Source organism: Crotalus tigris, unplaced genomic scaffold (assembly GCF_016545835.1).
Source record: "Crotalus tigris isolate CLP2741 ecotype Arizona unplaced genomic scaffold, ASM1654583v1 scf7180000024115.3125172, whole genome shotgun sequence".
Classification (NCBI taxonomy): domain Eukaryota; kingdom Metazoa; phylum Chordata; class Lepidosauria; order Squamata; family Viperidae; genus Crotalus; species Crotalus tigris.
In genome coordinates, this window is record NW_024100392.1 from 1,012,458 (window position 1) to 1,025,209 (window position 12,752).

Sequence of the window (12,752 nt, forward strand, 5' to 3'; positions counted from 1 at the left end):
AGCAATTTGCTTCACTTCGAATAACGAAACCAAAAACACCCTCAAAAGAAGATCTTAACCTATAGGTAGCATATAAAGAGTGAATAAAATAAATTATTCCTAACTATATCCTATTCTGCTCTATGCAGAACATAGGTTCCAGTTCTAGGAAAAATGCAAATACATTTAAGGCAACCTAATATCAGGGAATAACAAAAATGATACTGATCTCCATCACAGTATAAAACATGATGGCAATTATCATTTGATGAATTTGATTACTTTATGTTTATAGATGAAGCCTCTTCTAAATCAAGAGGTTTTTACTCATTACACCAATCATAAAATACTTATAATGCATAACTACAGAGAAGAGCAACAAAGATGATTAGGGGACTAGAGGCTAAAACATTTAAAGAATGGTTGCTGAATTTGAGTATGTCTAGTTTAATGAAGAGAAGGACTAGGGGTGACATGATGGCAGTGTTCCAATGTTGCCACAAAGAAGAGCGGATCAACCTATTCTCCAAAGCACCTGAAGGCAGGACAAGAAGCAATGGATGGAAACTAATCAAGGAGAGAAGCAACATAGAACTAAGGAGAAATTTCCTGACAGTTAGAACAATTAATCAGTGGAACAACCTTCTCCAGAAGTTGTGAATGCTCCAACACTGGAAGTTTTTAAGAAGAGACTGGATGGCCATTTGTCTGAAATGGTGCAGGGTTTCCTGCCTAAGCAGAGGGTTGGACTAGAAGACCCCCAAGGTCCCTTCCAACTCCATTATCATAATTATCATTATTATTATTACTACTATTACTACTACTATTTTCAGTTAAGGAGAATGAGGATCCAGATTAAGCAATTCAAAAAGAATTTGTATATTTGATAAGTAGACTCAGCTTTTTTGAAATTCCTCCATTTCAATATAAAGGTTCAACTCTCAGAAAAATTATATCTTGAACAGTTAGGCTTTGTAATTTTAAAAGGTTCTGTTTTTAACTTTTTTGAGAAAACTCAGTAATTACTATAGTTCTAACTAAGAACTTAAACTATTTTATAGGCTCTATATAATAATTAAGGCATTAGACTAGAAATCAGGAAATTGTGAATTCTAGTCCTACTTGAAACACAAAGCCAGCCGGGTGACCTTGGGCAAGTCATTTTCTTTCAGCCCTAGGAAAAAGGCAATGGAAAACCATTTCTGAAAAATCTGGCCAAGAAAACTGCAGGGACTTGTCCAGATAGTTTCTGAGAATCATACATTGAATGGAAGAATTGGGTGTAGTTAAGCTTCCAGAGTTGCATTATATTGGGAAAATCTTAATTTTAATGGAGAATAACCCCTTTATGGATTACTGCCTTGTCGTGGCGAAGGGGCTTGCGTAACTCAATGAAGCTATAAGCTATGCCGTGCAGGGCCACCCAAGACGGACAGGTTATAGCAGAGAGTTCTGACAAAATGTGATCCACTGGAGAAGGAAATGGCAAACCACTCCAGTATCTTTGCCATGAAAACCCCATGGACAGTACTAAAAGGAAAAAAGATATGACGCTGGAAGATGAGCCCCTCAGGTCGGAAGGTGTCCAATATGCTACTGGGGAAGAGCAGAGGGCTAGTACTAGTAGCGCCAGAAAGAATGAAGCGACTGGGCCAAAGCCGAAAGGACGCTCAGCTGTGGATATATCTGGTGGTGAAAGGAAAGTCCGATGCTGTAAAGATTTTTTCTCCATAGGAACCTGGAATGTAAGATCCATGAATCAAGGCAAGCTAGACGTAGTCAAAAAAGAGATGACAAGACTGAACATCGACATCTTAGGAATCAGCGAACTAAAATGGACAGGAATGGGTGAATTTAACTCAGATGACCATCAGGTATACTACTGTGGGCAAGAATCCCTCAGAAGAAATGGAGTAGCCTTCATAGTCAATAAAAGAATAGGAAAAGCAATACTGGGATACAATCCTCAAAATGACAGAATGATCTCAATTCGAATCCAAGGCAAACCATTCAATATCACAGTAGTCCAAATCTATGCCCCAACCACTGCTGCTGAAGAGGATGAAATTGACCGATTCTATGAAACCCTACAGCACCTTATAGAATTAACACCAAAAAATGATGTCCTTATCATCATGGGGGATTGGAATGCTAAGGTAGGAAGCCAAAAGATAACCGGAATAACAGGCAAGTTTGGCCTTGGAGTACAAAATGAAGCAGGGCACAGGCTAATAGAATTTTGTCAAGAGAATACGATGGTCATAACAAACACTCTTTTCCAACAACCCAAGAGACGGCTCTACACATGGACATCACCAGACGGTCAACATAGAAATCAGATTGACTATGTGCTCTGCAGCCAAAGATGGAGAAGCTCTATACAGTCAGTAAAAACAAGACCAGGAGCTGACTGTGGCTCAGATCATGAGCTTCTCGTTGCAAAATTTAGGCTTAAATTGAAAAAAGTAGGGAAAAGCACTAGGCCACTCAGGTATGAACTAAATCATATTCCTGATGAATATACAGTAGAGGTGACAAATAGATTTAAGGAATTAGATCTGATAGACAGAGTGCCTGAAGAACTATGGATGGAAGTTCGCAACATTGTACAAGAGGTAGCAACTAAAACCATCCCAAAGAAAAAGAAATGCAAGAAATCAAAATGGCTGTCTGAGGAAGCTTTGCAAATAGCTGAGGAAAGAAGGGAAGCGAAAGGCAAAGGAGAAAGAGAAAGATACACCCAATTGAATGCAGAATTCCAGAGAGTCGCTAGAAGAGATAAGAATGCCTTCTTAAATGAACAGTGCAAAGAAATAGAAGAGAACAACAGAATAGGGAGGACCAGAGATCTCTTCAAGAAAATTAGAGATATGAAGGGAACGTTTCATGCAAAGATGGGCATGATAAAGGACCAAAATGGCAGAGACCTAACAGAGGCAGAAGAGATTAAGAAGAGATGGCAAAACTACACAGAAGAACTATACAAGAATGAGCTTAACATCCCAAATAACCACAATGAGATGGTCACTGACCTCGAACCAGACATCCTAGAATGTGAAGTGAAATGGGCCTTAGAAAATCTGAGCAACAACAAAGCTAGTGGAGGTGACAGTATTCCAGCTGCGCTATTCAAAATCTTAAAAGACGATGCAGTAAAAGTGCTACACTCATTTTGCCAGCAAATTTGGAAAACTCAACAGTGGCCACAGGATTGGAAAAGGTCAGTTTACATTCCAATTCCAAAGAAAGGCAATGCCAAAGAATGTTCAAACTATCGCACCATTGCACTCATTTCACATGCTAGTAAATTTATGCTTAAAATCTTACAAGCTAGACTCCAGCAGTATGTGGATCGAGAACTACCAGAAGTACAGGCAGGATTTCGAAGAGGCAGAGGAACTAGAGATCCAATTGCCAACATACGCTGGATCATGGAGAAAGCTAGGGAGTTCCAGAAAAACATCTACTTCTGCTTCATTGACTATGCAAAAGCCTTTGATTGTGTGGATCACAACAAATTGTGGCAAGTTCTTAAAGAGATGGGAACACCAGACCATCTTATTTGTCTCTTGAGAAACCTATATGCGGGTCAAGAAGCAACAGCGAGAACTGGACACGGAACCACTGATTGGTTCAAAATTGGAAAAGGAGTCCGGCAAGGCTGTATACTGTCGCCCTGCCTATTTAACTTATATGCAGAGCACATCATGAGAAAGGCAGGGCTAGATGAATCAAAAGTTGGAATTAAGATTGCCGGGAGAAATATCAACAACCTAAGATATGCAGATGATAACACTCTAATGGCAGAAAGTGAAGAGGAACTAAAGAGCCTCTTGATGCGGGTAAAGAAGGAGAGTTCAAAAGTTGGCTTGAAACTCAACATTAAGAAAACCAAAATCATGGCATCCGGCCCTCTCAATTCCTGGCAAATAGATGGGGAAGAAATGGAGGTAGTGACAGATTTTATTTTTCTGGGCTCCAAGATCACCTCAGATGGGACTGCAGCCAAGAAATTAAAAGACGCTTGCTCCTGGGGAGGAAAGCTATGGCAAATCTAGACAACATTCTAAAAAGCAGAGACATCACCCTGCCAACAAAAGTGCATATAGTCCAGGCCATGGTTTTCCCAGTTGCAATGTATGGCTGTGAAAGTTGGACCATAAGAAAGGCTGAGCGCAAAAGAATTGAGGCCTTTGAACTATGGTTTTGGAGAAGACTCCTGCGAGTCCCTTGGACTGCAAGGCGTTCAAACCGGTCAGTCCTAGAAGAGATCAACCCCGACTGCTCTTTAGAAGGTCAGATCCTGAAGTTGAAACCCAAATACTTTGGCCACCTAATGAGAAGGAAGGATTCACTGGAGAAGAGCCTAATGCTGGGAAAGATTGAGGGCAATAGAAGAAGGGGACGACAGAGAATGAGATGGCTGGATGGAGTCACTGAAGCAGTAGGTGTGAATTTAAATGGACTCCAGAAGATGGCAGAGGACAGGAAGACCTGGAGGAATGTTGTCCATGGGGTCGCGATGGGTCGGACACGACATCGCAATTAACAACAACAACAAGAATGTACACTAACATGGGTTGTAACTGAAAAATGTTGTCAATTAAGGTGTTTCTATTGTAACCTAATGTCAAACAGTTCACCAGAGTTGCTAGTAGGCTTCAGTCTGGTATACATTCAGCTTGCTTGAAATTTTAGTTACAGTGTCAAGCCATCTTGATTTCTGCAGACATCTTTTTTAATTTTAATTAAACTTTTAACTTTACTTAAAAGCCCTTACTTTTCATTTCCAAAGAATCAAAATTTACTCCAAAAGCTCCTGTTGTATTAGGTGCCCCAAATATTTAAGCATTACCTTCATTATTAGTACTTCAAGTGATACCTCTGATTTTATTTTATCTAATACTGAATAATACGTTCTTGCTACTGAAGCACTCTCCACAATTTTCACAATTTTTCTCCAATACTACCAAGGCATTCATTTTTCTTTATTTAGCCCTTCAGATGCTCCAACATCTATGTCACAGATGGGAATACCACAGCTTTGACAATATGTTCCTTTGTTGGCAGTGTGATGTCTCTTATAATGCTTTATATAGATGGTCATGGTCTTTCTCGAAAGAAGCAGACTTTTTTAATTTCATGGTCGGCCATAATTCCTAAATATTTTAGCTATGAAGATAAAGTCTGTTACTACTTCACTTCTCTGCTTATTTGTATGGAGTTAGTACATTTTATATATGATATAACACAATTTGGCTACACTTAGAGTTAACAGAATTATGTTTGTCTGAAGGAAAAATTATAAACAGTGGTGGTCAAAACAACCAGGATATTTATTTAGATTTGGGTTTATCATTTCTGAACATAAATACAAAACTCTTCTATGGCTTTTACATCCACTTCACTCCATAGGCAAAATTCTACCCCAAATGGGATATCCTTGTATCCCTACTAAGAGGGCTGTAGTATAGCTGTTTGAAATCAAAGTCAGCTCAATCTTGCTTCTTGGAATAATTAATTCTCAAAATACCCACACAGCATAATTACCTAGCATAGATTCAAGTATATTTTTATTTCAGCCACTTTGAACACATTATACATGGCTTTCTTTTAGCTTTTTTTTTTGTCATATTTGAGGCTTTATTTTATATCCGATGGTGTTTTTCTTTAAAATCCTTTGTGGCCTTGTTCAGAGTACAAAATTGGGGGGTCTTTTTAAATATAAGAATTTAGATATAACATAGTGGCATTATGAACAGATGCCTATGATAATCTTACGAGACTGTCTTCACGTGCAAAATATATATATAATACAATGAACAATGCTTCCTGAATATGAAAACTTGATAGAAACAGCATTGTCTGGATTTATTATGGACTCCAGTGATAATCTTACCAGTGTTACATTCCAAAAAGTGGGGCACTAATATTAGATAGGGAGAAATGATATTTTAGTGACAGGCTTCATGTTGTGTGTACAAATGATTCTCACTTCAAGGGCTGGGAAAAACTTGTCTAAAATTATGGAAAACTGCTAGCAGTCTTTAGACATCTCCATTATAGATGGAGTAAGGTTTTGAACAAAACTTCTAATAGGGTAACATTGCCATTGCTGAAGATTCTGTGACATAAATATGAGCTTTCTTAGCTAATTTATTCAGATAATATATGTGGATCTATAAAGCCATATACAGAACTGATTCCTTGAAAAGAATATATACATTTTTCTCTGTGTTTAAATTTTCTCTTTCATCTTCCTCCCTCAGGTATTTGAAAATGTATTCTGAAAATAACAATAAAGAAAGTACTTCCAAATTAAAACACTATCAACAGAAGATAAATGATGGCTATATGGAAGATTCAGAGGAAAAGAAGAAGATGAAAAGGAGACAAACAAAAAGAAATTATGTAGCTGAGACAGACACTATCATAACAAGTCCTGAATTAAACAAGGAACAAAAAAACAATTCCAAAAAGGGTGAAGACCTTTCTCGAGATGATCTTTTATTTCTTCTGAGCGTGCTAGAGGGGGAGTTACAGGCCAGTATATAATTCTAAATTCATTACAAATTCTCTTTTTCTCTTTTTGTCTGTTGTTCCTATGCTGTTTGATTGTGTAGGAATGTCTAACAGACTCTGAGTATATGGAGGAGGAAATGAAATAGATAATTTTTAAAAAATTAATCCAGAGATGCAGAAAACATATAGAAGCATCTTAAACATTTCAAATCTATGTTGAAATTTGGCAGAATACCAAGTCAAGGCTTTTGAAACTAACAAAATCAGGAAACAAGAACTATTTGGATTTCTAGCATAAACTTTGTTGTTAATACAAGTATTGTAACAAAAAGTTTTTCAGATCAACTTTTATGTGATGTGATACCCCAAACTAAGGAATCTTTTCTGTAATGCAGGCAGTCCTTGACTTACAAACCTAATGGAGCTTACAGTTGTAAGTTGTGATGTTTATAAAGTAGTTTTTACTACCTTTTTTTGCACTGGTTATTAAGCAAAAGCTGCAGGTGTAAAACAACCACTGCTATTGATACACAAAAACTACAGTCTTCAAGTGAACTCATAATTTGCTATGGGGCATTTTTGCTGAAATCCAGACATAAATGCTAGTTTTCAGCAAAAATTGCATAAATTGTAGTCACATGACTGCAGGATGCTGGAAACAGCCATAAATACAGGCTGGTTGCTGACTGCCTGAAAAGTGGTCAGGAGATCACATTGGAGGGGGCTGGCCATCAGAATTAGATCATAAGTATCTTTGGGAGGGGGTCTGTCATAATATCCAATGGCAGCTAAGCAAGCACTCCTCATTTATATGTTTAATTCAGAGGTCCCCAACCTTTTGGGACTGGTTCTGTGGAGAGAGGTTTTTCTGCAGTCAGGACGGGGTGTGGTTTTGTGTGCTGCCTGCATCCTGTGGATGGGGCTTTCCTTGTTTGTGCGGACCAGTTGCTGGCATGCTGCGGCCCGGTACTGGTCCATGGACTGGGGGTTGGGGACCACTGGTTTAATTCACTTATACAGTTCACTTATATTTAGAATAAGCCAGCTTCAAATAATAGCCTAAAAACCATTTGTTTTTATAAACTATACAAAAAATTAAGTGCAGTTTAGGATTTGGAATTAATTATATTTAATTACAAATATTTTAATTTTCATAATTAAGGATACTAGTAAATTAATATCTCTTTAATTTATAAATTCCTTCCTTGATCTCTTCTTTATAATATTACCATACTAGAAGAAAAAATAGCCTGGTAATCTAAGGAAAAAAAACCCACAAGGCTTATCTGTCACTAGAAACCATGATCAAATTCAACCTTCCATATATGCAGATGAATTTTACATAACAAGTATTTTATATATCAAAGTATTATACAATTCTATCATAAAGTCAGCAATATTACATTATAAAAGTTTTTTAAAAAATAAATATACTACACAAATACTGAATATGAAAAACAACCTGCTTTAAGAATAAAAGCACACATTGAATTTAAGTGAGATGTATTTAATTACATTCAGTATCACAGGATTTGAATATTTACAAAAGTGGCATACTTTGAAAAGCTTATACTTCTCTGAATCTGGAACTAGAATTAGATAAGTTTTCCTAAAGAGATGGGAATGTACTTTAATGACACTATGCCATTACACATGTTCATTCAAATCATATTAGTGAAAATCTCTCTGGAAAAAACACTTGATTAAAATTCTTAATGTGTTCAGTTTGATAAAACAAAGGAAATACAAATATATGACATTTATAAAAGTCTAATTATGAAACCTCAGAATCAATATCTCAAAAATTCCTACATATACTGCTTTCTTATAGTACACTTAAAAAAATACCAATGCAGTATCATTAAATCTTATAAACAATGTTCATATTCCAACAGTTTCTGCTATTCACTTGTTGAAATCTATTTTTCCATTCTAATTTTCTTTTCTTTTTAATAGAGGAGAATATTGAAGTCCGCTTACTTATCTCCAACCCTATCAACACTAAGCAGAGTCACATTAGAATGGGATAAACTAAGTTCATTTACAAACAATTTTTTGTTTTATTAATACAACTAGTGAAAATTCCCACATCCAGTTTTAAAGTTTACAGATATGTTTAGATTTATTCTTGACATTTCCAGAAAAATACAATGAGATCATTATATTTGAAACATGTAAAATATGCCAAGTAAATTTTCTTGGTTTTCCAGATTGTATTCTCAACTTAATGGGAACATAAGAAACTGCCTTGATACAAGCTAGACTCGTTGTCAGTTGCTTGATATTTTCTGCATATCTTTCCAGGGTCTCAAGGAGAAAGCGTTTCAAGTCTTTTTAATTGGAACTCTTAGGACTGAATAGTGAGACATTCTGTATTAAATACAGGTATTCAGAGAATAAGACATTCTGGTTTTATTATTAACTTGAGCAAAACATAGTTAAAAAGAAGCATTTTTAAATCCCATTAGGGTCATGACAATTAATGGGATCTTTCAAAAGCATAATTGCAGGTTCATTGTTCATTAGTTTCTTGAACTGAGCTGTCTTATTTCCCATTCATTCTTATTTGCTTCCATCAATTTGTCAATAAGAATTTTTTTCAATATTTTTCCAACAATAATTAATTTCAAATAACTGATTAAGTTATATCATTTTAAAAACTGAAGAAATATCTAAATATTGACAGTAATAATCAGCACAATATAAACCATAAAATGAGACTTGGAATAATTTCTATTCAAGTGGTTAAAAATCAATCCTCATTTAACATATCATCGAAGGTTAGAATATTAGGACTTTTATGTTAAGAGAAAACCAAATTTTGGATGTAACATAAGACCATATAAAGAATGATAATCCAAAAATGGTTTCAAGTTCTATGCACTTTCCACTTGGAAGCATAGATTATCCTCTAGCACATGGATGTCAAACTTGCCACGTCACGTGACGTGTTGTGACATTTTGCGACTCTTTTCGTATTGCCGGCAATGGGGTGGGTGCGGCTTCGGTTTGATGAAACCGGCCTGTGAGCCGGCAGTTTGACACCCCTGCTCTAGCAGTTAAGAATAAAGCTAGTCTAATGTATTCTCTGGGAATGAAAGATTTATTTAATTTAAAAATAACAGGTTTGAAAGGAAATTCAACATTTGTAATTTGATCCCGTGGTAATACTATCTCTGTGGGGTTGTTTGAACTAGAGACCAAGACACAGTTATGTTGAAGGGAGAATGATATGAAAACAGCTGCCAAAACTTCAAAGTAATTTTGTACTTTGCAAAACATATGGCTCATTTAGAAGTATGAGTTTGATTAAAAATAGCAATAGCAATAACATTTAGATTTGTATACCGCCCCATAATGCTTTACAGCACTCTCTAGATTGTTTACAATGTAAGCATTAATTTCATATTGCCCCCAACAATTTGGGTCCTCATTTTACTGGAAGGATGGAAGGCTGAGTCAACCTTGAGCCCGTCAGAATTGAACTTCAGGCTGTGGGAAAAGTTTGCCTGTAATACTGCACTTTAACCACTGCGCCACCAGAATTTCACATAAAATTTAAGAAATGCACAAAAAAGATACTGGAATTACTATTCATTTGCACACTACAACTATCTTTTTTCCATTATTTCTTTAGAATTATTACGATTTGTAATAGGTGAAACCAAGGATAGTGGCAAGAGCAGAAGTAAAAGAGTAAAGGATGAATTAGGGGAGATGGAGGGAAGGAACAAACTATTACGTTTCGTAACTGCTGTTGTTTTAATCACTTTTCCAAACGTACACGTACCAAATGAAAGTTAAACAATGTTGAATAACCTTCAGGAGAAATGATCAGTTGTATAATGAGGTACCCTTAAAATTATGCAGCAAATGCAAGAAACAATACAGAATTGTTTCAAACAGCTCATATGCAGAGTTAACCTTATTGGTGTAATCTGTATTTCTGCAGGCTCAGGATGAAGTGATAGGAGTTTTAAAGGCTGAAAAAATTAACTTGGCTTTACTAGAAGCACAATATGGCTTTGTTACTCCAAAAAAAGTCCTTGAGGCACTTCAGCGAGATGCTATACAAGCCAAAACTACATTATGGCAAGAGGATATCTATGAAAAACCCATGGAAGAGGTATGTATGATGCGTGTTTAAACCAGGATGTAAGCATAGAGGGATTTATCCTAGAATTTGGTGAATAATTGATTTAACTAAAGAAGGGCAAGTGTCAACAGAGCAAAATATTATTTTTCTAAACAGCATAAACAGTGAGTTCAGAACTTAAGGATCCCAAGCTTTAAATTGCCACTATGAACTGACATCTACTTGAGTTGTGAATTTCAAAGATAATAAATTTAAATGCAGCTGTCAAAAGATAGAAATTCTAAACCATTAATGAATTCAACCCCTACTTTTGAATTCAGCCCGCACCTTAAGCAAAACAAGCTAAGGGATCATCCATAAGTATTCCACATTGCCAAGACACTTGCCTCTGTTGCAATTTGACTGCCCTTTCCCCTTCCCTTGATATTTGACATACTTTATAAACAATTCAGGTATAGTGTTATGCTTGGACCGGATGCATTTCTAGGCCTTAGGAGCTGGAAAATTTGGTAAGCTGATTCAGGCAACTGGCATGTAGACTTCATCACAGCAGCATCACAATCAAACTCTGTGTCTGTTTATACAAGTTAATTATTTTGCAATGGTAACCTTTGACCTTGTCAGATATTCAATGTCAGCAGATCTTGCCCTAGCAAAATCAAGGGCTTATCCTAGGACAAATTATATGTAAATAAGCAGGCTTATGAGCCCTGGAATGTAATGTGCTCTGCAAACATATAAACACTTTAAAAATAGAGTTTTTGATAGTTATTTCTAACTCTTTATTCTCTATACATCAGAGTTGCAGAACTTTTAACAGGCCGTTTTTTTAAAAAATATATGCATGTGCATTTGTTTGTTTGTGTGTATGTACATGGGTATATACCACAAGATGTGCCACAAGATTTTCATTAGATCAAGAACTACAACAGATTTCGAATGACATGTGAAAGACTGTATTGAAAAGGTAGATAAAGAAAAGATAAAGAAAAAAAATGGAGGTGGGGTAAATAAATGAAAACAGTATCAAGATTACTATGTAAGAGTTGTTTCAGATGAAAAGAGAATGCGAAGATGCTGCGGGGTTGGCAGTATTGACATTTGGCAGCCAATGTGAAGGGAAAGCAGATATAGCACTGCAAATGAATACCAGCATATTGTAGATTATCCATTTATGATACTCCCAGTAAGATAAGGCCTCAAGCTTCTAGGTTTGATCTTCTATCCTGAGTACTTTCATAACTGTTTTGTTTGCTTGAAAGTGAAAATGTGCAACGTCTCCTATGCTTGGTAGAGAATAGTATTTTTATTTCCACAATTAGACAATATGGTATCATATGCTTACAATGGCAGTAACAATAAAAGCAAATAAGATAACGAGATAAGATAACTTTTATCATCATTTTTACACATTAAAAATGAAATTCTGTTGGCTGCTCTCAACACCTACATAACACACATATAGATATGCTATATACATACATATGTATACATATGTATATATACATACATATGTATATGTGCATACATATGTATATGTACATACATATATATACATATGTATATGTATGTATATACCCTTATACATATGTATACATATGTATAAGGGTGTATGTACACCCTTAAAAGAGGAAGCTCCTTGAAGCACGAAGCTGAAAACACCAGACTGAGGATGACGAATGGGACTTCATCGAAACGTTGGCAAGACACTTCCAATTTTACGCGGGAAAACCCGAACAACCAATGACCTACATACATATGTATATACCTACACCCTTAAAAGAGGAAGCCTGAGTGTTCACAAGGTTGATACTGTATGGAACAAAACTGACTGAATCTGGATGTTCTGCTTCGGATACCACGAAGCCTCCTCCCAGAAGGCAATAAGGCAAACAGGTTCTGAAGAGGATGCGTAGTGTCCCAGACAATACTGTGGACTCTGCTCAAGCAGTGCTTATATGCTATGTCCTTGATAGAAGGAAGTGAACTGCCAATAATCTTTTCTGCCATCCTCACCACTCTCTGTACTACCTTCCTGTCTGAAGCAGTGAAGCTTCCAAATCAGACTGTAATAGCCCTCACTTCTGTTTAACTAACTATTCAAAATTTCAATTTATTTAAATTATATTATGAATAAGATAGACAATTGAAGAAT

At 36.1% G+C, this 12,752-nt stretch overlaps 2 protein-coding genes across 2 annotated transcripts in view; one reads left to right on the forward strand and one right to left on the reverse strand.

Annotated features, from left to right (window-relative positions):
- CMSS1 (cms1 ribosomal small subunit homolog) overlaps positions 1 to 12,752 on the reverse strand; it is a 208,267-nt gene that overhangs the window by 92,638 nt on the left and 102,877 nt on the right. The window lies entirely within an intron of this gene.
- The window catches only part of FILIP1L (filamin A interacting protein 1 like), a 107,435-nt gene continuing 100,926 nt past the window's right edge, over positions 6,244 to 12,752 (forward strand). The window contains exons 1-2 of the mRNA XM_039322453.1: positions 6,244 to 6,522; positions 10,454 to 10,627. Of these exons, the coding sequence (XP_039178387.1) occupies positions 6,259 to 6,522; positions 10,454 to 10,627 (438 nt within the window). The 5' untranslated portion in view covers positions 6,244 to 6,258. The remainder of the gene's footprint in view (positions 6,523 to 10,453; positions 10,628 to 12,752) is intronic.